This window comes from Pelecanus crispus, chromosome 1 (genome assembly GCF_030463565.1).
Source record: "Pelecanus crispus isolate bPelCri1 chromosome 1, bPelCri1.pri, whole genome shotgun sequence".
In the NCBI taxonomy this organism is placed as follows: Eukaryota; Metazoa; Chordata; class Aves; order Pelecaniformes; family Pelecanidae; genus Pelecanus; species Pelecanus crispus.
The window spans coordinates 146,781,184-146,805,811 of NC_134643.1; the positions used below are offsets into that span (position 1 = coordinate 146,781,184).

General features: G+C 41.2%; 1 protein-coding gene across 2 annotated transcripts in view; it reads left to right on the forward strand.

Annotated features, from left to right (window-relative positions):
* NLGN4X (neuroligin 4 X-linked) overlaps positions 1-24,628 on the forward strand; it is a 132,993-nt gene that overhangs the window by 103,677 nt on the left and 4,688 nt on the right. For both annotated transcript variants that reach the window (XM_075710643.1, XM_075710653.1), the window contains 2 exons: positions 10,834-11,019; positions 12,891-13,680. In XM_075710643.1, the coding sequence (XP_075566758.1) occupies positions 10,834-11,019; positions 12,891-13,680 (976 nt within the window). The remainder of the gene's footprint in view (positions 1-10,833; positions 11,020-12,890; positions 13,681-24,628) is intronic.

Below are 24,628 nucleotides of genomic sequence, written 5' to 3' on the forward strand. Positions count from 1 at the left end.
ATTTTCTTTTTTTTTCTTTTTTTTTTTTTTAATTATATGCCTTGTGTGGTATATTAGTTGTTCAATATGTCTTACTCCTCTGCTTTCTGATATTTTGCTGCATTCATTCTTCCAACTATGCATGCAGTCTGAAACTCAAAATGAGATGCACAAGAAAAATGTGAACAGAGGCACAAAAATTCAGCTTCCTTTGAGGGACATGCTTTGCAGCTTGGGGAAGAGATCATAACTGACCTTTATTTTCGTGTTGATAGTGGGGCCACTCTCCTATCAGGGCAGCACACTGAAAGTCACAATTTGTGCCAGCTACCTGCATGTCACTGAGACATTTTTGAGGCTTTTTTGATCACTGAAGATTTTTCCCAGATCATCTGTTCTGCTCCTTCCAAGGAGGATGAATGGTGCTGATCTGTAAATGTGTAGGACAGTGTTAAGGGTGTTACAGAGACAGCTGCAAGAGGCCATAATGAACCCCAAACTGGAGTGACCTTTGCCACATTTTTTTTGTTCCACATGACTCTTTTCCCACTATAAGGCCAATGCAAAGAATGAGCATTATCCTGCTTCCATTTCTATGCCATCCATTGAATCCTTACACTCCGCACATCTCCCTGCAAGAAGCTCCATGAGCTGGATGTTACCTGTAGGATATTTGTTGCATCAGTATGCATCTACCTTGACTTCACTGAGTCAAGGACTGGGTGGGATGGAGTTAAATTTCTTCAGAGCAGCCCATATGGTGCTATGCTTTGGTGTTATAGCTAAAACAGTGGTGATAACACACCAGTGTTTTGGCTGTTGCTGAACAGTTCTTTCACAGGGCCGAAGCTTTTTATTTTCCCCACTCTACCACAGAGACAGTAGGCTGGAGGTGGGCAAGAGGTTGGGAGGGTGAGCAAGACTTGGGACAGCCAACCCAAGTTGGCCAAAGGGATATCCCGTGCTGTATAACATCATGCTCAGAGGACATAAGCAGAGAGGGAGAAGTGGGGTGGGTTTGGCTTTCAAGTAGCTGTTGTTCAGAGACTGGCTAGGCATCGGTCTGCCTGTGGGAGGTGGCAAGTGGTGTCCTTTCCTTCAGTTGTTTTTTTCCTCTTTCTTTCACCTATTACACTGTTGTTACCTCAACCCACAAGTTTTCTTGTGTTTGTTCTTTGCATTTTCTCCTCATGTGTTTCTGGGGGGGGGGGCGGTGACTGCATTGCAGCTTTGTGGGTGCTTGGCTGCTGGGCCAGGGTCAACACACCGCAAAAAAGTAGTGGCTCATTCAGTTGTTTTTCTGTACTTATAGTGCATTTCTCTTGTTGAATGCCTTTGGATTTGACCATCTAGATCAGTGATTAAAGAATATTTTTGAAGCATAGGGTGATTGAGTACACCAGGTATTTGTCAGTCTCTTCTCCAACACACACCACTTTTTTTTTTTCCTTCTTTTTTTTTTTTTTTTCCTGGCAATGACATTCTTGGAGCAATTGATTGATTTTAGCTTGTTTTGTTTTGGTTTTAATCAGGCTGTTTGTAATGCATTCAACAACAATCTTTTTATTGGACCTGCTGTTTTATTGATTGTATTTTGTGTAACGGCAGGTTTAACTTGTGAATATTTGGATAAATAGTAAGTAAGAAGACAATAGATCAATTAATGTGTTCTGCAGTGTTTGTTGCTGTCATCTTTATTTACTATTTTTTAAAAAAATCTACATTCATAACAATTGGCAAAAGCTTCTTCAGTGACACTTCATACAGAGTTATGTGCTACTCATCATGAATAATGACAATAGAATTGAATGTTGAGAATGTCTTCAATCTGTAATGCTTTAGGTAATATTAATTGGCCTAACCTCATTGCATAGTAGTTTCAGAGCATTTTACAATGAACAAGGCAAATTTAAAAGCAGTTAAGGTATGATGTACAAATTTCAGTTGGATTCATTAAAAATCATTTCATTGTAGAAATATCATAATGGTTTAACTGAAGGAAACTTGTTGACCTCTCTAGTGCTCTGACAAATTTATGCTCTCTAAGAAGCTTTTCACTGTTTTAGAAATAATATAAAAACAGGTTTTAAATCTTGTTAAAATGCATCCTATTGTCTTTTCTCATTCTTTTCCCCAGAAGTGTCATTATAAACCTATGCTATCCAGGACATTTTCAAAAGGCTATTATGTATTTAAGACTAGGTATTCTCCTGAATTGTAAAGAACACATTTTAGATTTCAGTACTGAAGCAATAAAGAAACAAATAATAATATTCTCACTTCACCCTCTCTTCGACCTATTCTTTTGTACTGCATATGGTAATGAGATGATCTTTCTAGACAAGCAGATTTAGGTTTTGTCTTCACAACAGAAGTAATTTGGAAGAATCCATCAAGGTAGAATCATAAGAGACCGTTTTCTTGCTTAAGCCTGAGTTAGAAAATTAGATTAAAGACACCACTATCCTGTATATTTTAACATAATCTACTGACTCATATGAAAACTGTAAGCTGAGTTGTCTTCACTACATTTTTCTCTTCACTTACATTATCTTGAGTTAAAATTTAAATGGTTTACATGGAGCTGGGTAGGATAAGTAGCCATAGCAGGCAGAAATATCTTCCTGGGACCACTACTTTGAATAGCAGGCCATACTACTGCTTGAGTTGAGTTTGCTTTGACAGTAGCACCTGCAAATTTCAAACCATTTTGGAGGTGAAGGAAAAGCACTATTGTTTTGTTTTCAGGATGAAGAAGTATCTGTGTTACATTATTTCTGCACAGACCCATATATGGCCACTCCACAGTCCTCCCATTTCTCTTAGTCACTAGATAGCTGTCTCAGACACTCTCTGCACAGAGTGTCTGTGCAGCAGTGATGCTTGCTCAACTTTGCATGGGCCATTCATGCTGCAGGAAAAAATTCAGCAATGCTTTTCCTCCTGCTAAATGGGTGCAAAGGATGCGATCACTCCATCTTGCATCACATCATCTTTGTTTAAATGGTACTGTTAAAGTTATGCATAGAGTCAAAACAAAAAGGAATGTACAGTTATATTGATTCCAACCTAAACATAATCTAGCCAAGCATCCTGTCTCCAAACACTGTTGGGGTTGTTTGGGGAAGGTTAGGGAAGTAGGTAAGCATAGGACAAACTTATATGATAATTCCCTCTAATACTCCCCTATCGTCCAACTATTTATCTCTCAGGGACTTCCTGAACCAATGGTCTCTATGTACTCAGTAATCCCCAATGGATGTCACTTCACATTTGAACACTTCAACATTTGAGTTCAGCAGGTACACTTTTACAGTGGTAAATGTGATGTGTACAGACAAAAGCTATTAGAAAATATGAAGACTCTGCTATATGCTTGCTGTTTGCTCTTTGCTTTGAAAAGGCCCTACTCTGGCATTTCACAAATTAAAACAAAAAAGACATGATTAAGCTTCAAAGCATAGTTTCTTGTATCTTATTTATACTGCTTATGTTATATTTATGATCAGATGCTGTACAAATCAATCTTATTTGTGAGAATTTTGCCTGAGAAACAAATTGCAGCAGGTTATACAGGTCTGGGCAGTGGTCGAGGCATAAAGACGAAAGAAATGGGAAGCCAGACAGTACAGCACAGGCTTAAAAAGGAGGAGACAAATAAATTAAAATGCACTAGCTTGTTGATTTTGTACAGATTTCCTGATGATTAATTTCTCATTGTGGTATCTTGCCTGTTCGGTGTGTCTTATTAAGTTTGGCATTAGTTTTTATGTAAGGCCTATGTCTCAGAATTAAACATTTTGTTTTTAATAAAACCTGTGAAGGGCAGAAGAGGAAGCAAAAGTACTTCATTTTCAGTGAAGAGTGTGCCTCATTTCAAGATGCACTTTTAAAATTGATTGTAGGAGCTACTAAAATGTATGATAGAATGAGGTTTAATCTTTCATTATTTATATTCTCCCCCCTTAAATGGGAAAAATATAACTGGTTAACTCTCTGCTTTGTGGTTTATTTAAATCTTAAAGTCAGTGCAGTTTACCAGTACCAAACTGGATTTGTAAATTTTGATACTATTTTGAACCAATAAGAAAATACTGACTTTCACACGCCAAATCAAACTTGTCTGTTTCCAGTGGGAGATCTTATACTATCTACTGCAGTATAAATTTAGAAGAGACAGAAACTGTCCCAAGAGTTACTAGAGTAGTGCAAAATACTCTTCATTGAGAAAAGGAAATATTTTGTTTGTTTGTTTGTTACTATTGAAAAAAGTTATTGAAGTACCCCACCTGCAGAAAATCACAACAGGGGAATCTATTGCATTTGTAGTTTTTCTAGCTTCCCTTTAAGTTTCTAATAACTTATAATCTCTTAACAGCCTGTCATGGAATGCAGAGAATGATGTTTGCACCCATGTGACCCAAATGGAAAATTTTAAGATTAGAATGAAATGAGCATACAGCAGCTCATATTTAAACTCAGAAAGTAAAAGAAATGCAGTAATTTTTTTTTTAAATATCATGTAGTACAAGTGGTTTTGATCATTGTTACCACTGTTCCACCCTTCACGTAAAGCAGGCAACTTACTTATGTCACACAAGCCTTTATTATACAAGCTTTTATTTACACTTGGTGTTGATACAGGAAATCAGATGTCATTGCTAACCAATGTGGAAGGGATAAGTAAGGAAGCAGTAGAAAAAAAATCTGAAGGCAGAAGTGTAGCTCAGTGTCTAGTCTCCTGCTTCCACTACCGTGGGAGCAAACAAACAGAAAAGAGAAAGAGAGAAAGAGATAAGAAAAGGCACAAAGCAATGGAGGAACACTCACAGTTGAAATTTAGGCTTTCAGCCAGCCACCAAATTGATTTGATATGGATTAGGCCCAGGAGCCAAAATATGAAAATAAATAATGGGCTTTCCCTGCAGTGATGTAATACCGGGTATTACTGTGTGGGAAATGGCAAAGGAAAGTTGTCATAGTATTTTATTTTTTGAATAATTTGAAAAGAATGAGAAATCAGTACATAGGAATAAAATAAATGCAAATTGCTACAAGATTGCAGTTATCTTGGTGACTGTATTTATCTCTAAGGCTGAAGCCACAGTTCTCAGGTCATAATTTACCATATTTAACTCAATGGGGTTTTCTTTCTTTGTCTTTATTTTTTCCTAAGTGTATGTACTTTAATTATTTTTTCCGTTCTTTTTAAAGTGAATTTAGTATTCATGCCAAGGCTAGGTTAGTAATTCCTGAAAGATAGAACCTCCCTTTTTCTGCACAGCTACTTCAGAGCAAAAAAGAGCAATGAAACGTCCTCAAATGGAAACAAATTCCTCTTCACTTTCTACTGGTTAAATACAGGAAAACTGGAGTGAAGTTAGGGGAGTCATTCAGTCTTTTCATCTCAATACTGGACAGAGCAGAGTCTGCCCTTCTGCCAGTCTATCTGACCTGAGCAACAGGAACCACAAGTACTAGAGATGATTTTATTCTCTAGGTAGGGACTGATTTCACCTAAACTTGCCTAAAAGGTAGGTGTCAGGACTAATCTAGTCATCTACATTTGTCTATTTTCTGCAGAGAAAGAAAATTACTTTGATGGGAATTCAGCCAATCTAAAGCTAGCCATCTAAAAAGCTGAAGCTACTTTTGGAGAGGTTTTTTGTCTCTCCACAGTAGTTATGAGGTTAGTACAAAAATATTAGATTAGACACAGAGTTTTCAGGTGGCTAAAGTTAACAGTGATCCATACATCTTCTGTATCTCCTCTGATATGGAGCTCTGTGACACAAAGATGTCAGTTATGATTGATGATGGTTCTTGACATACTTATGCTATTCTCCTCAAACCATCTATTCAATGCCCATAAATCAGCACATAACTTTCAGTTGAAAACACTTTTGTCTAAGTATTAGGATAGATTATATTTCAATATTATATTTAGTATAAGTGAAATGCTTTATAGTTTTCAAGCAGCCTACTTAGCTATTCACATATCTGGACAAGGTCGACAGCTGAAATGTGGCTGCATCTGAGCCTGCTCCTTGCAAATTGAAATTCCATGGTTGGAAGAATATAATTTGATCCTGAGCATGTCCACACTAGTGTTTTAATTCAGATCAAGAGTGAAAACCTTGAAAACCTTTTCCACAGCAAACCTCAGTATTGTCACCAACTCCATGCCCATTGTTTCACATTGCAGAGAGGTTTTGTAAAGTACAGCCTGGACCCTTCCAGGTGAACTTCAGCTGGAAGATGTGGTTCCCCTTATGCACAGTGTCCACCAGTGGTCATTCATTCAGCCCATGGGACCGGACAAGAGTTAGGCCGTAGTAAACAACAGTATGTGCTAAGTGTACAGTGTGGATGTGAGGTCCAGCTATTCTGTTCTAGACTCCCTCTTGCAGGTCCGCACGGCGTGCTAACATAAGAATGGCCTCCAGTCACAAGACAAGGCTGGAGCTGGGCAGAAGTAAACTGTCTGGGTGGAATTTATAGATACTGGGCTGGCCAATTTGTCACTGTGAGTCCCCAAATAACTTTTTAGTAGCCAAGGGGAAATACCACTACTGGTTTCTTGGGGTTTGTTTAGTCTCTCAGTAAGGTTTTTGTGGCATAGTGGGAAAACCAACTATAAAGATAGAACTGGGGATATTCCTGTTGTGTAAGTTGGATCTAAAGGAGGTTTGTGTGTAGCTTTGTGTCTTCACTGCAATATCAAAACAGTGCAAGTAACAACATGTAGCTTATGAGTCCATTCATTTTTAAAGGCTGTAGAAAAGGAAAATTCCCAGTAATTTCCATTTGTAGTCTTCTTCCTTCCTGACTGTCGCTAATCTAGTAGGTTAAAACTAAAGCACTCAGGCTTCCCTTAATAGAATCAGAGAAAAATAAATAAAACTGTTACTTCAGAAACCTCAATTTAAAGAAGCATTACTTTTCTCTACATGAAAGAATGTAGAAAAAATGAGTTGCAAGATTAATTATAAGTAATACATCAAAACAAATCAAGAATATTTTATGTTTCCTCTTATAAAATTATGCATTTGTATTTATTTTTAAAGAATAAACTGTCATATGGAAAAGCTGCTCAATTCATGTGGTTTAAATGAAATCAGTATCAATTCAGTCTATTAATATATTAACGACATCTAACTAACCAACAGTCAGTGAGCTATACCTTCAGGATCAGTATCAGCAATACAAAATATAAACTACAATACTAGACACTTATGAAAGGTTAGTAAACAGTTGCAAATTTCTAAACATCCTTCTATAACTAATCCCCAAAAGTTCTAATCACACACACAAATGCACAGAGCTAGGTTTGCACCAAGCCACCCCAGGCTGCATGGGTCACCAGCAGCCCCATCGCGGGGGAGTGGAACTTCCCCTGTTCTCCATGTGGGACATATGGCTTCTCCAGCACCAGGTGAGCTCCTGCCACTCCCAACTACCCACTGACGGACACCAGGAAAAAAACACCTCATGCCGCCCCCCTGCCCCCACCAAGGGGGTCTCTGTGTACCAGCCCACATGGACAGCCCCTGGCTGGGTGCAGGCAGCCCACAGGAGGGTGCTCTGTCCAGGTTGAAGGCAGTGTGCAACGTCGGTGGACACTTCTCGCAGTGTCAAACCATGTCCAGCTGCTGCCTTCTTCCCACCTCCCTCTGTCTACTTTTACAAATTGCCGTGCTGCTTTTGCCCTTCTTTTCAAGCTGACCTTTGCTTCAGAAGACTCTAGTTCCCTGGTTACTACTCAATCCAGCTGGTGGTCATCTTTCCCTCTGGCACAATAAGTTTGGAGTAAATGTCCCCTAAGACAATTTGGGGGATTTTACTTAACACAGACGGGATGCACTCACATTCCTCTTTTTCAGCTGTTGCTGTCCATGGCATTTTTCAGTGGGAGAGCCATGTGGTCACCCTTGCAAATCATTATTTAAGGGAAGACAGATTTGTGAAGTCAAGAACTGTGTATTACTGTTAATGCCTTTCTGTATCATTATGTGGAGGGGGAAAAAAAAAAAAAAGCTCTTCGTTTCCCATATTCGACTATTGCCATTCATTTCTCTGTTGCATTAGGCTAGTGAGAAGAACTTCCAAGTTCTATCTGGGATTTTCAGATCAAAGAATGCCCTTCAAATCATGCCAGACCATTAAATGGGAAATATTCTTAACTGCACTTAAAAACGTATATGTGAAAGGCACAGAGTATAAATCCCCATCTCAGAAAAAAAGCTACATTTTTGTTTGTTCAGGATTTTAGAGTGACACATGAAGATGCTGTTCTGAAATCTTCACAGTGGTCACAGAATAAAAAAATCTCCTGGTTTTGTGTATTTCTGGACAAATAGTTACTCCTTGCATGAATTTCTTGAAAATGGCTTTGAACAAATATTTTTGATCTGGTATTCAGAGCGTGAAAGAAAATATTTCCTCATCAAGAAAAGACAGATTTATGAATTCAGTTTGTGTCATGTTGGGCTGACAGTTTGCCATGATGATTAGTTTTTAAATTAAGAAAATTTGTTCTTGTAATTAATGAGAATCAGCAAAGAACTGTGGAAACACAAAATCTTCATTTGTCTAACATCAGATATTCATTGGCTACAGTTTTACTCACCTTTTAGTACATTTGGAAAGAATTCAAAATCACAAAGATCAACCAGCTTTAGTTTGATGCTGCTAGAAGAGCTAAAATGTGTTTAGGCTCTGAATATGAATTACCATGCTGCTTTAAAGGTTACAACAGTCACTTTCTCCCGGGGAGGTCATAGTTCCGATTGAATAAAGGCTTAATTATAGAATATTATAGAACATTGCAGTGAGCTGCAGCAACAAAGCTAGCAAGTGGGTTATTCTTTCTTTGACAGTCCTAAAAAGATAATAAAGGCATGTGAAAAAGAGAAAAACACATCTGTTAAAAAAATTGAGGCAATTATGCATTAATAGTTTGTTTGGGTTTTTCCCATTGGTATAGAAGAGAAAAAAGATAATGTTACTGCTATTCTAACTACCATGCTTGCCATTATTAGACTTTCTTATGGGAAAGCTGTATCAAATGCTATTTAGCAATAAGGATATGGTTTGTACTACTGCAATTGAAGCAACTGTTTTGTGAAAAATACAGGGACTCATCAGACACTTGCTGACATTAAATACCTATTAAAAATTACTAATTATATATGAAAAATATTCTTTTGGGTGCAAGGTAACACATTCCACTCAATCATGCCTAACCTTGCATGCGGAAATTTATGCCACCATAACATAGGCCATATAGCATTCCATATTTATAATTTAGTCCTTCTGTGATCTTCCTTTTAAGCCTTGCGGCTGGAGTTTGCATCTCATAGGAATTTTACCATAGAAAACATTAAGGAAATACAGGTGTGAATGTCCAACACATATAATTTCTTCTTTTCTCTTGCCTTCGCTTCTCTTCCGCTTCCTCCATATTGTGAATCCTTTCCAGCTTGTGAATTTTCATTCCTCCTATCACTGAAAAAATACCTACAGTCAGTGCAAAGTGATCTGTTCCCCTTTGCCTAAGCAGGTGAAATGTACTGCAAGGCCTTTTTTTCCCTAGGGACTTCAGGCTTCCCTTGCAGGCCTTCCAAGGAGCATGAAGGTCTTGTCACAGCAAGCTAAGGTGGCTCAAGATTACAGACTGTCTCATCTCAAACTGCTCAAATTACAGATCTCCTGAGTGCCGGGGCCCTCTTCTGGCAAATTTGGCTGAACTGACAATTAGCTCGGAAACACCAGCCAAGTGATTTCCTTGTTTTGTCTTGATGAGCAGCTGTCAGCGGTGCCTAAATCAGTAATGTCCATCTGAAAACTTCCATATGCTGTAAGGCATTTCTAATAGCCTTCGGACTTCCAGTTGCCTGACAGGAAAAGGTCTGTGGGAGTTAAAAAGTGTGAGTACGTGGCTCGATGTGGTAATTTGGACGCAGCACAAGGTTTTAACTGTGAAACATAGGCAGCGTGGATAACTGCAATGTTTCACCTTAGCTGGTTTCAGAAAAACAAAATTTATCTCATTCCTAGTCTTTTGGTGATTTTTGTTCTCAGTTGCAAGACGAGCAGCAAATGTGTCATGCTTTGTTTCTAAAATCTGATAACCACAGTACAGGAACAAAAAATAGCAGTGCAGCTTTCCCTGCAATTTCCAAGGAAAGAGACAAAACCTGATTTATTCAGACAAAATCTCCTAGCCAAAGACTAAATTGCTGAGGATTTACCTGCTGTATTCCTAATAAATATCCTCTGTGAAATTGGAGTGGAATTTCCTAGGCCTTTTTCCTGTTCCTTTTACTATTTTCTTCATCCTTCTTTTTCTGTTTCTGAGTATGTCTGTCCATATCACAAGTACAATAATTTAAAGATCTATGTAGCTCAGGACAATTTTGGTCCATGGTAAGGAGTATTTAAATTAATGTGTTAGAGAGCCTTCTTCTCAGTGGAAGACTGGGTATCTCACTTCTTCACACAAAAATGATTTCTTAAATTTTTCTACCTTACTCACATAGAGTTATCGAAGGTTTAAAATCTTCAGTCTGTATTGTTGCATTGATATAGAATTATTTCAAAAAAGGAAATAATGATTTTTCACAAATATGACCTCTGCAGTAGGGAAAAACAAAGCAAAACCAAACAGCATACAGAATGAGTTCCACTGCCTGCACTGGAGACATTTAACTAGGACCGTGACCTTTAAAAAAAAGAAGAAAAAAAAAAAAAGCCCAGAAGATTAAAAGATGGGAAGATGTGTTCTGAATATGTGGATACCCTGTAGCTAACTCTGTAGCTGGTGAACTAAAATTATCTTTTTTTGCCTTACAGGGTTTTTAAGTACTGGGGACCAAGCTGCAAAAGGCAATTACGGATTGCTTGACCAAATCCAAGCTTTACGTTGGATTGAAGAAAATATTGGATCTTTCGGAGGAGACCCAAAAAGAGTTACTATTTTTGGATCTGGGGCAGGAGCTTCCTGTGTCAGTCTCCTGACACTCTCTCACTATTCAGAAGGTAATAATCTTCTGAGCAATGCACCTTTTCTTTTAAACATTATAGTGTAACAAAAATGGCCATATCAGGTAGGCTGAATTTGAATTACATGAGGTCCATAATTTTTGTAAAATACCTACTAACTAGTATTCTGGGTTTGTATTAGTCAACATAATTTTTTTTATATAAAAAAATAAATGTTATTATAGCAGAAATTTCATGAAACAAATGCCATGGGCAATATACTTTTTCTAGCTTTATCAACAGTCTCCACTGGCTCTTCTATCAAAGAATTTGCCCTAATTAAAATGGAAAAGGGCAGTGACCTTTTTCATTTTTTACACACTCTTGTCTGCACTTCCAACATGTATTTAGATGTTTTCCTTACTTAATAATAGCATCACTTAACCTGATTAAAAAATGTATTTAACTCCCCACAAGTACTGTGTGATCCCACACAGAATTCTTACGATTTTGGTAGGAGCTGTGGGATTTCTACCCTCAACACCTCACCCCTCCAAAAAAAAAAAAAACCCAAGGATGTACAGCACCAGTACTGATCCATAAATTTTCCTGGTGATAAGATCAAATCTAAAAGAATTTATAAAAGAAGACAAGACCGAGGTATCTATTGTATTTATAAGTCCATGCTACTTCTGTCACTTTAAACCAGACAGAAAACTATGGCAGAAAGCGAAACCCTAGCAAGCAAGGCTGCTGGTAAACACATCCTATTTGGAAATACATAGAATTATGCCTGACAATTTAGTCTATTGATACAAATAGGGTGCAGTGAATAACTGTTGAGTAAGCCATGCCAAAATCAAGCAGATGGGACCATGAAAAACTTAACTAATCACATCATTGAAATTTTGTAGCACATGCAGTAAGTAATCATCACAAAGGTATATCAACCACAGCCAGTTTTTCCCATAAATGCTTCAAGGTCTTTAAATGTTTTTGTAACTGTTGCTGTCTTTGACATTGCAAGAGCTTCACAGTAGAAACCATGTGCAAAGAGGCTCAGGCATTTCAGTTTAAGTATAAAATAGTCCATTTTAGTGATCTCACTAGGAAAAAGCAGATGGGGCAGATTCACTGGTAACCCCAATTGCTTTTCAGTGCTCTGGTGACATAAAGCAGCGCTTCAGGCTGGGTCTTTGATCTCTGTTTATATTAGTACATATAAAACAACCAGAAAGAACTATTGAATCTCATCTTACTCTCTTCCCAAAAATGTAAATATATTTTAATTCAACTTATAGGCAGTGCTAGCGCACAAACACACACACACACACACACACACACACACAAATTAAGATGGTAAAGAAAGAAAAAATTATGTCAGAGTAGAAGACTCAAGCCCATTAAATTGATTTTAGCAGAGCAGATTTTTTCAAATTATATGATGCATGGCTTCTGTGAAGGAAATGAGAGTGTGTAATTTTCATTTGACCTTTAAACTACTGAAGAGCACATTTATGAGCATCATTTACATGGTGAAGAGGATATGATTGCTTGTAGCTGCCACTCCTTTAAAGAAATTTTTACAGGACTACCACTGTGCTAAAGCCAGGGGACTTCCATTAAAGATGCAAGAAAACTGCAGTACACGCATGAGTTTTGTTCTTGAAACAGTAACCTGAAACCTTCATGCTTTATGTGTATGAGCATCAAGAACAAGATAGATTTTAATTAGTAGTCTCTTAGAGATACTGTAAAAAGAGAGCAGTGAGTATAATATATAGAGTTTTAATTGAAATTTAGGTATATGCATCCTTTAGTTATTGTATTATCAAAGCTTTCTCTGCTTAGTGAAAGCTGGTTTTAATTATTTTTCTTTTTTTTTTCATTTATAATTGGATTTGCATTTAAACAATTTGCACCTGCAGGTTTGTTCCAAAAGGCAATCATACAGAGTGGAACAGCCCTGTCCAGCTGGGCAGTGAACTACCAGCCTGCCAAGTACACTCGGATATTGGCAGATAAAGTGGGCTGCGACATGCTGGATACCACTGATTTGGTTGAATGTCTTCGGAATAAGAATTACAAAGAACTCATTCAACAGACCATCACTCCAGCTACATACCACATTGCCTTTGGGCCTGTGATAGATGGAGACGTGATTCCAGATGACCCTCAGATTCTCATGGAGCAAGGGGAATTCCTTAACTATGATATAATGCTGGGCGTGAATCAAGGGGAAGGTTTAAAATTTGTGGACGGCATTGTAGACAATGAAGACGGTGTTTCCCCCAATGATTTTGACTTTTCTGTCTCTAATTTTGTGGACAATCTATATGGTTATCCAGAAGGGAAAGATACACTGCGAGAGACCATTAAATTCATGTACACCGACTGGGCAGACAAAGAAAACCCTGAAACAAGACGGAAGACCCTGGTTGCTCTTTTTACAGACCACCAGTGGGTTGCTCCGGCTGTTGCTACTGCTGACCTGCATGCTCAGTATGGATCTCCAACGTATTTCTATGCATTTTATCACCATTGCCAAAGTGAAATGAAACCCAGCTGGGCTGATTCAGCTCATGGTGATGAAGTCCCTTATGTGTTTGGGATTCCTATGATTGGCCCCACAGAACTGTTCAACTGCAACTTTTCCAAGAATGATGTCATGCTCAGTGCAGTAGTTATGACGTACTGGACTAACTTTGCCAAAACTGGGTAAGTTTGACCTCCAGCATTCCTTTTTGTTGATAACATACTTCTGAAATATTCAGTATCCCAAAGCAGTGGCTTCAAACCCTGATCTTGCAGCAGCATTATAGCACTATTTGCGTAAGAGAGAAGGTAACTGGGGCTTATTCATATTTAATAGATTTTTAATTAGTGTGTTCCCTCAAACTATTTTCTTTCAGTAGCTCAGTGAGAATAATAATGCACTGTATTTTTGATTCCAAAAGTAGGGCAATTATTAAGACAAAGCATGTCTCAGAGAAAAGGCGGCTCACTAAGATACTGAAAAATCAGAGGCAACATGTCTGCTACTTGAAGAAGGAACTGTCAGGCAGATAGCACTTATCTGCTGCAAAAGAAAGGAAGTTCTTGTTTTTAGCGACCTTCACAGGGATGGGGACTCAGGGAGGAACTGGAACAGAAAGGCAGACACTGGAAAGATTTTTCCCTCTGAGGGCTATAATGGCAATAATAAGTACTTGACTGGAATGAAGAAGAGACTCAGATATAAATTTTGCTTTGAGAAGGTTAAAAAATTAAATTAATTCTGCTTACGAAACAAAATGAAGACATCAATGTTTTGCTGAAATAGAGTTGTAAACATCAAGGAAAGAACCCTCAAAGCAGCGTAATCTGCGAATGCTATTAATAATTTCTGTCCTCTTCCTATAGCTTTCCTTTAAAGAGTATTGCAGTGTTCTACTTGAGCAGCAAGGGCTTTTTTGTTAACCTTGAGTCTTCGGTACCGAATTAAAACAAAGATACTTGTGGCACAAAGGGGCTGTAAATCTTTCCAATGAATGTTTAATGGCAGGATTGGGCTCTGGAAACTGCAGCTTTACTGCACTGCAGTGAATGGTATGCAGCTATATAAGAAAAATTCGGAGATGCCTAGTGTGAAACACTCAGAGGCTTCAGCAGCTCTTGCAGCCTTTAATGAATCCAAATGACATTCAAGGGAGAGGTATTTTGCAGTCTTAACAAAAACCTCAGGCATGAACTGAGTAAAAACCAAATGCTTCAGGTCAATTTACAAGGCAAAAAGAAAGCTTTTGTTGCACTGCTTTTTAGACAAACAGGTACTTTGGCATGCAGAAATCCCACAGTACTGCTACAATAGCGAATCAACTGTGGAATATTTAGATGTATTTGGCAGCAAGAAGCCATCAGTACTGGGATGGACAGACTTCAGGATGAAAGCTTGGTTTATGGACAGAGAATGCTGCATGCTGGCTATACCGCACACTCAGAAAGATGATTATACCATCAGTCTGTCTATATTTTTATAGATGAAGTGCCGCATATGCATAGGGGACTTCAGATCCTCACAAATATACCTAATTTGAATTATTATGAGATACAAGATCTCCACAGTCTCACTATTATTTACAATTACTTTATGACTATTCCCTGTAGTTGTATTTAAGCAATTTTTTGAGGCTGGCAGGAGCTTCTCACAGCGCCAGCTGCAACCATTACTCATAATTGCAAGCACTTTCCAGCTGTTGCTACTTGAAAGCTAATTTCAGCAGGCTATACATGCCATCACCCAGTTCTCTGGTTATGAACCCATTGTCATGCTACACCTAAAGGCACAACAGGTGCTTGGGGAGGGTGAATAGTCATTTCTGAAACTTCGCCATTGGTGATGAGACAGGAATGGGGTATATCTGCTGTTACAAACTTGCCCCTTTGTAGACAGTCTGAAAGACGTGTCATTAAAAATGATCTCTAGCTGTAAAATTTCAGTTTTCACAAGGAAAGGAAAAGAACAACCCAAGATGCATTACCTTGCTGTTTTTTTTCTTTGTTTATATGAACAATGATTAATTGTTCTGGATAGTACAAGAGAATACTTGGAGGAAAATAATATTTTAAGATTACATTTGCTCTGTACCTCTGGCGCCTCCAATGGAAAAGGGACAGTTGTAGCACCTCAAGCCTAGAGCAACAGGGGACATATCTGGGGTAATTGTTCTCCTCTTGTCGTGGTTTAGCCCCAGCCAGCAACTCAGTACCACGCAGCCGCTCGCTCACTCCCCCTACCCCGATGGGATGGGGGAGAGAATCGGAGGAGTAAGAGTGAGAAACACTCCTGGGTTGAGATAAGAACAGTTTAATAATTGAAATAAAGTAAAATAGTAATGATAATAGTAACAGTATAATAATGATAATAATAATAATGATACACGAAGCAAGTGATGCACAATGCAATTGCTCACCACCCACCGACCGATACCCAGACAGTTCCCGAGCAGCGATCGCTGCTCCCCGGCCAACCCCCCCCAGTTTATATACTGAGCATGACGTCATATGGTATGGAATAGCCCTTTGGTCAGTTTGGATCAACTATTCTGGCTGTGCCCCCTCCCAGTTTCTTGTGCGCCTGGCAGAGCATGGGAAGCTGAAAAAAGTCCTTGACTGGCATAAGCAGTACTCAGCAACAACTAAAAACATCAGCATGTTATCAACATTCTTCTCCTACTAAATCCAAAACACAGCACTATGCCTGCTGCTAGGAAGAAAATTAACTCTATCCCAGCCGAAACCAGGACAGTATCCACCCCTTATTCTATACCATCTACGTCATGCACAGGCCCTCCCCTTTCCAATGTGTTCCAATTAATCACCACCGCTTTCCCTATCTTGATATACACACAGATATCATTCCCTTCGTCTATGGCCCATCCCTCTAAAATGTCCATTGAGTTCATTTAGCCCATGACTTTGGGTTCCATCTGTTATCACAGTCTTTCAGAGCAGGAGAGGTGGTGTGCAGTGTTGGACTGTTGCATGCTGAAGTCAGTTCTCATTCCAACATGGTTTCATCAAAGTTCATTTTCATTAAGCTGGGCAATTCTTACTGCAATACCATTGATGCGGCATATAGCAATCATAATATATAGTATTATATACTTAATATTAACCTACTATATTATTATATTAACATGCAGTTAAGAGATAACATATAGTTAAGAGATAACATACAGTATTATAAAGCAATTAATATTATACAATTCAGTTCATTGGCTATTTTCACCCAAAATCAAATTCCCTTGAGGTACACATTGGGCTTCCCCATCCTTTCGCATCACCCACCAAGTGCACCCAGGTCCTTGAGCAAAAGCAATCCCACGAATGGGTTTGCCTTTGCCAGAGGGGGAAGTAACCCAGACTGTCTTCCCCAGCATATTTTTCATGTGCACTACAGGAACTTTATCTCCTTCTACAGTACGTAAAAGTTTTGATTGGGCAGGGCCAGCTCGATTGGCAGATCCCCTGGTGTTGACTAACCAGGTGGCTTTTGCTAAATGCGTATCCCAATGTTTAAACGTCCCACCACCCATTGCTCTCAGGGTAGTCTTTCACAATCCATTGTATCGCTCAATTTTCCCGGAGGCTGGTGCATGGTAAGGGATGTGATACACCCACTCAATGCCGTGCTCTTTGGCCCAGGTGTCTATGAGGTTGTTTCGGAAATGAGTCCCGTTGTCTGACTCAATTCTTTCTGGGGTGCCATGTCGCCCCAGGACTTGCTTTTCAAGGCCCAGGATGGTGTTCCGGGCGGTGGCATGGGGCACGGGATATGTTTCCAACCACCCAGTGGTTGCTTCCACCATGGTGAGCACATAGCGCTTGCCTTGGCGGGTCTGTGGGAGCGTGATGTAATCAATCTGCCAGGCCTCCCCATATTTATATTTCAGCCATCGTTCACTATACCCGAGGGGCTTGAACTGCTTGGCTTGCTTGATTGCAGCGCATGTTTCACACTCATGAATAACCTGTGCAATACTGTCCATAGTTAAGTCCACCCCTCGATCACGAGCCCATTTATACGTTGCATCCCTTCCTTGATGGCCTGAGGCGTCATGGGCCCACCGAGCTATAAATAATTCACCCTTATGTTGCCAGTCCAAATCCACCTGAGCCACTTCAATCTTAGCAGCCTGATCCACCTGCTGGTTGTTCTGATGTTCTTCAGTGGCCCAACTCTTAGGTACATGAGCATCTACATGACGAACTTTTACAACCAGGTTCTCTATCCGGGCAGCAATATCTTGCCACAATGCGGCAGCCCAGATTGGTTTGCCTCTGCGCTGCCAGTTGCTCTGCTTCCATTGCTGCAGCCACCCCCACAGGGCATTTGCCACCATCCATGAGTCAGTATAGAGATAAAGGACTGGCCACTTTTCTCTTTCAGCAATATCTAAAGCCAGCTGGATGGCTTTCACCTCTGCAAACTGACTCGACTCCCCTTCTCCTTCAGCAGTTTCTGCGACTTGTCGTATAGGACTCCATACAGCAGCTTTCCACCTCCGATGCTTTCCCACGAGACGACAGGACCCATCAGTGAACAGGGCATATTGCTTTTCATTTTCTGGCAATTTATTATACAGTGGGGCCTCTTCAGCACGTGTCACCTCCTCCTCTGGTGATATTCTAAGGTTTTTTCCTTCTGGCCAGTCCATGATCACTTCCAAGATTCCTGGGCGACTGGGGTTTCCTATTCGAGCCCGTTGTGTGATCAATGCAACCCACTTACTCCATGTAGCATCAGTTGCATGATGTGTAGAGGGGACCCTCCCTTTGAACATCCAGCCCAACACCGGCAGTCGGGGTGCCAGCAGGAGCTGTGCTTCAGTACCAACCACTTCTGAAGCAGCTCGAACCCCTTCATATGCTGCCAGTATCTCCTTCTCAGTTGGAGTATAGCGGGCTTCGGATCCTCTGTATCCCCGACTCCAAAACCCTAGGGGTCGACCTCGAGTCTCCCCTGGTGCTTTCTGCCAAAGGCTCCAGGTAGGGCCATTCTCCCCGGCTGCAGTGTAGAGCACATTTTTAATATCCTGCCCTGCCCGGACTGGCCCAAGGGCTACTGCATGAACTATCTCACGTTTAATTTGTTCAAAGGCTTGTTGTTGCTCAGGGCCCCATTTGAATTCGTTCTTCTTCCGGGTCACTTGATAGAGAGGGCTTACGATCTGGCTGTAATTTGGAATATGCATTCTCCAAAAACCCACAACGCCTAAGAAAGCTTGTGTTTCCTTTTTGCTAGTTGGTGGGGACATAGCTGTTATTTTGTTGATCACATCCATTGGGATCTGACGACGTCCATCTTGCCATTTTATTCCTAAAAACTGGATCTCTTGTGCAGGTCCCTTGACCTTACTCTGTTTTATGGCAAAACCAGCCTTCAGAAGGATTTGGACTATTTTCTTTCCCTTCTCAAAAACGTCTTCTGCTGTGTTGCCCCACACAATGATGTCATCAATGTACTGCAGATGTTCTGGAGCTTCACCCTGTTCCAGTGCTGTCTGGATCAGTCCATGGCAAATGGTGGGGCTGTGCTTCCACCCCTGGGGCAGTCGGTTCCAGGTGTACTGAACACCCCTCCAGGTAAAAGCAAACTGGGGCCTGCACTCTGCTGCCAAAGGGATGGAGAAAAATGCATTAGCAATATCAATTGTGGCATACCACTTGGCTGCCTTTGACTCCAGTTCATATTGAAGTTCTAGCATGTCTGGCACGGCAGCACTCAGCGGCGGTGTAACTTCGTTCAGGCCACGATAGTCCACTGTTAGTCTCCACTCCCCATTAGACTTTCGCACTGGCCATATGGGACTGTTAAAGGGTGAGCGAGTCTTGCTGATCACTCCCTGGCTCTCCAGTCGACGAATCAGGTTATGGATGGGAATCAGGGAGTCTCGGTTGGTGCGATATTGCCGCCTGTGCACAGTTGTGGTAGCGATCGGCACCTGTTGTTCCTCAACCTTCAGCAACCCTACAATCGAAGGGTCCTCTGAGAGACCGGGCAAGGTGGACAACTGTTTAATTTCCTCTGTCTCCAAAGCAGCTATACCAAAAGCCCACCGGTACCCTTTTGGGTCCTTGAAATACCCTCTCCTGAGGTAGTCTATGCCAAGGATGCACGGAGCGTCTGGGCCAGTCACAATGGGGTGCTTTTGCCACTCATTCCCAGTTAGGCTCACTTCAGCTTCCAGTACAGTTAGCTGTTGGGATCCCCCTGTCACTCCAGAAATACAAATGGGTTCTGCCCCTCTATAGTTTGATGGCATTAGCGTGCACTGTGCACCAGTGTCCACTAGAGCCTTATACTCCTGTGGGTCTGACGTTCCAGGCCATCGAATCCACACAGTCCAGTAAACCCAGTTGTCCCTTTCCTCCACCTGGCTGGAGGCAGGGCCCCTCTAACACTGGTCACAGTATTCGCTGTTCACTTCCTGTAAATGTGAATCAAAAGTCCCCTGATCAAGGTCGGAAGTAAAATTAGCCCTCTTACTCTGTCTCGGGAACTGCTCACTGGAAACTGGAGCTGCAATTTTCCTGGGAGAACCGCCTTTTCTAATAGTTTTTCCTTGCAACTCACGCACCCGTGCCTCTAAGGTTGAGGTGGGTTTTCCATCCCACTTTCTCATGTCCTCTCCATAATCACGCAGGCAAAACCACAGGGTGCCCCGTGGTGTGTATCCTCTATATCCTCTCTCTTGAGCATAGGGACGTTGACTCCTAATGGCTGAGACACTGGTCCGTGCAGGTGGGGAGTAGGACAGATCTTCTCTGAGTTGTTGGAACTCTTGGCACAGTTTTTCCACAGCTGAGACACAGGCCTGTAGGGAGGAAGAGAGCTTTTCTTCGTAGTCCCGGAGTTGTCTAGCCACTTCATCCACCGTTGGTGCCTCGTCGTCTTTCCAGGCTAGTATTGCCAACGAGTTGGAATACGATGCTGGTGCGCTCCGTACCACCTTCCGCCACATGGATTGTGTGCACCTGACTTCATCTGGGTCTTTGGTTAACCACTCATCATTCAGGTCACTGTAAATCACCTCCAGCACGCCTAATTCCCTCAGGTACTGGATACCTTTCTCTACGGTGGTCCATTTGCTTGGGCGGTATAAAACATCCTCCTTGAAGGGATACCTTTCCTTCACGCTTGACAGGAGTCGCCTCCAGAGGCTGAGCGGTTTTGCCCCTTTTCCAATTGCTTTGTCAATGCCCCCTTCCCTGGAAAGGGATCCCAGCTGCTTGGCTTCCCTACCCTCTAAATCCAGGCTACTGGCCCCGTTATCCCAGCATCGGAGCAGCCAGGTGATGATGTGCTCGCCTGGATGACGACCGAAATCTTTTCGCATATCTCGCAGCTCACTCAGGGATAGGGATCGGGTGGTCACCATCTCATTTATGGGTTCTTCCTCCTCTGGTTCTCGTGATGGCCCTGGTTCATCTTCATCCCTTACTAAACGAACTGATTTCCTCGTGTATTTTTTCTTCTGTATAGGGGCAACTGATACCGGCGCAGGTTGGTTCTCTGGTTTAGCCGCAGTGTCTGTCACTGGGGTTTGAGTAGCCGCAGTGCTCATGGCTGTGGCTGGAGTAGCCGCAGTGCTCATGGCTGTGTCTGGAGTAGCCACAGTGCCTGGGGCAGGGGTTTGAGTAGCTGCAAGGCCTGTAGTGGGGGTTTGAGTAGCCACAGTGCTTGTTGTTTTGTCATCAGATCCAGAGACCTTCTCTTTCTTTTGAGGGTACTGATTAGCGTTGACCACGGCTCGATAGGCATGGGCCAGTCCCCAGCATGTTGCAATGATTTGTGTCTCTCTGGAGCTACCAGGGTGACAACATACTTCTTCCAAATACTTTACTAATTCTTCAGGATTCTGCACTTGTTCAGGGGTGAAGTTCCAAAACACTGGAGGTCCCCACTGCCCCAGGTACTTGCGCATACGTTCCCACACACCCTGCCACTCATAACTATCCAGCCTTGGGGTAGATCTCTGGATGGTATTTTTAAACTGCTTACTGACCTTTATCAAAACGGAAACAACATTCCCAAGAAGTATCAATAGAAGTATCTTAACTGCCCAGGGGTGTTCAAGATACAGGAAAGTTGTTGTAATGAAGGAGGAAACATCATAGAAGAAAGCAGCAAAGGTGCCATTCTGTATTTCCTCCACAACAAGCCTCTCAGAGTAAGAAGTATAATTGCTAACTCTCTCTATGAGGTAGTACCCGCAGTACAGTAGTGACTTCTGTATGAAACCCAAATACCAAAGAATGCTCAAGGTCAGGGTTTTGATAAGGAGCCTCCCAAGCAAAAGATCATGAATCACTGCAGAGCATAGCACACTACACAAACTGACAGCAAGCTTTAACGCGTGCTGCAAAAAAAAGAACATGGTGCAGATCAGAAGAACTAATATCGTGACCGGCAACTGTTAACAGACTCCTTAATACACTCTGGTTAATCTGTTGTTATCTCAAACCCTTCGTGCCCCACGTTGGGCGCCAAAAAGGACTGTCGTGGTTTAGCCCCAGCCAGCAACTCAGTACCACGCAGCCGCTCGCTCACTCCCCCTACCCCGATGGGATGGGGGAGAGAATCGGAGGAGTAAGAGTGAGAAACACTCCTGGGTTGAGATAAGAACAGTTTAATAATTGAAATAAAGTAAAATAGTAATGATAATAGTAACAGTATAATAATGATAATAATAATAATGATACACGAAGCAAGTGATGCACAATGCAATTGCTCACCACCCACCGACCGATACCCAGACAGTTCCCGAGCAGCGATCGCTGCTCCCCGGCCAACCCCCCCCAGTTTATATACTGAGCATGACGTCATATGGTATGGAATAGCCCTTTGGTCAGTTTGGATCAACTATTCTGGCTGTGCCCCCTCCCAGTTTCTTGTGCGCCTGGCAGAGCATGGGAAGCTGAAAAAAGTCCTTGACTGGCATAAGCAGTACTCAGCAACAACTAAAAACATCAGCATGTTATCAACATTCTTCTCCTACTAAATCCAAAACACAGCACTATGCCTGCTGCTAGGAAGAAAATTAACTCTATCCCAGCCGAAACCAGGACACCTCTCTACCCTCCCACATACAATCTGGAATCCATGTGCCCACTCAGGTCCTCCAGCTCTCGAAGAGATTGATATGGTTCAAGACTGTGTTGTTGGGGGGTTTGTTTTGAGGGTTTCCCCCCCCTTTTTTTTTAATTGATCATTTCCCATCCTTATCCTGATAGAACTAGGCTTTCTTTGTGTTTGTACCCATGGCAACACATATGAGAAATCTGTTAACTGCAAGATTTTATTATTCCACGTTTCCCTGTAGGTGAGCCTTGAACATTAAAACTGCAGATTTATTTACTTAATGTTAATGTTAATGTCCCTGAGACTTTTCCAGTCTTGATGACTCTCCCACAGAGGCTGGATCCAGGTATTTATTGTACAGTTACGACTCAGGTGGTGCATCTTTCTGAAGGGCTGTGCTGGACTTTTAACTGGCATGCTAAAACCTGGGCTTTTGACTGACATGACCACCCACTGCTGAAAAACACACATGTTTAATGGGCCCACTGCCAAGGCTGGGTTTGGAGGACAGGTCTATCCTATAAAATCACTAGGTGTCAAAGACACAGCACGAGGCACAGTGCTTTTATTGTGTTTTACTTTGAAGTCAGTTACCGAAGCTAGCGAATAAGAGGTGGCAATTAAAGTTACTGTTTAATGGCAAATAGATTGTGCTTAAAAGGAATACCTGAAGCTGCAGTTTGCTAATCCTCCATTTTCTTCCTTTCTATGATTTTTTTTTTCATTGTCATTTTGGCCTTTTCAAAACTATGTTTTTAACATGCCTTAGAAATAAGAAAGCAATTTGTTACAGAGTAGATGTGAGAAACTACATTTGGGATAAAAAAATGACATGAAAATATGTCTTTTGGTTCCACTATGTGCAAAATTATATGTGAGAGCTTCATTAAGAGGTACACTTAAAGCTTCAGTCTGCTGCCAGTAGTACTATCCTAACTGTAATGGCAATTTTATACGCACAAATGTTCAGTTAGTTAGGGACATGTTACATCCTTCGCAGATACATCAGCAGGGGGAGAGTGAACAACATGAGGGGATGTGTGCCAGTCCTTCACAGATTGCCAGCTATACTCTTGTGAAGAAAGGTTTGAAGTTTCATAGAGTAGATACGAAGCCATGCTCTCATTAGCGGCATCTACTGGGTTTCTAAAAACTACCCTCTTTTGAGGAGTTAAAATACTCTATTTTTGCTCCCATTCATCCAGCTCTACCTGGGTTGGTGATAAAGGCCTAAAGGATGTATCCTTGTTTTCTTTGTAATTCAGATAACTACTCCTAAATTATTTTACTACCATTGATTCTGAAGCAAAAACCTAACTGACTTATTAAGGATGTCTATGTTTTATATTCAGTTTGGCTTTCTAATGGAAGACACAATTAAACTTACAATGATTAAAGTGTATTTTCAAATCAATTCTCTGTGAACTCATTTATGAGGCTCTTGTATCTCTTTTTGATGTTTTTGTCTGAAGAAATAACTGTCTCCAATGGCCAATCTGTGTTAGTCAAACAAAACAGTGTACTTATGGTTTGCTTTCCTTAGTAGTTATAATAGCTGACTGGGAGCATGGCAACAGTGGGACCTGGTGATAAGTGAGGAAAGGAGGTAAGGGAAAACACGCTTGTGTACCAGTGCTTCAGGCAGGAATGGCTGTACCATTATTAATATTGTGACAACATGAAAAATCAGTGGAAGCATGAAGAGATGCCACACAGTTTTTCCCTCTTCCCCCCCCCCCCCCCCCCCCCCCCCCCCATATGGAGGACTGCTGAAAGAAAATAAATGATCAAGGGGCCTTTCAGTGTCTTGGAGACAGACTCAGTATGTAACCATTAAGACATTTTGCTCTCCAATGAAGTTAGAGAATGACACAAAAGAATAAAACACTTAAAGTGCATTAACATAACAGTTCCATTGTCCTGAGTGATAGTTAATGCTGTTGCACAAGTAGTTGAAAGATGAATGGTATTTCAATGTGTTATATGGAATTCAGGATAAGAGAAAACTTCGTATGATTCCCCATCATTCTTCCCGTGCCT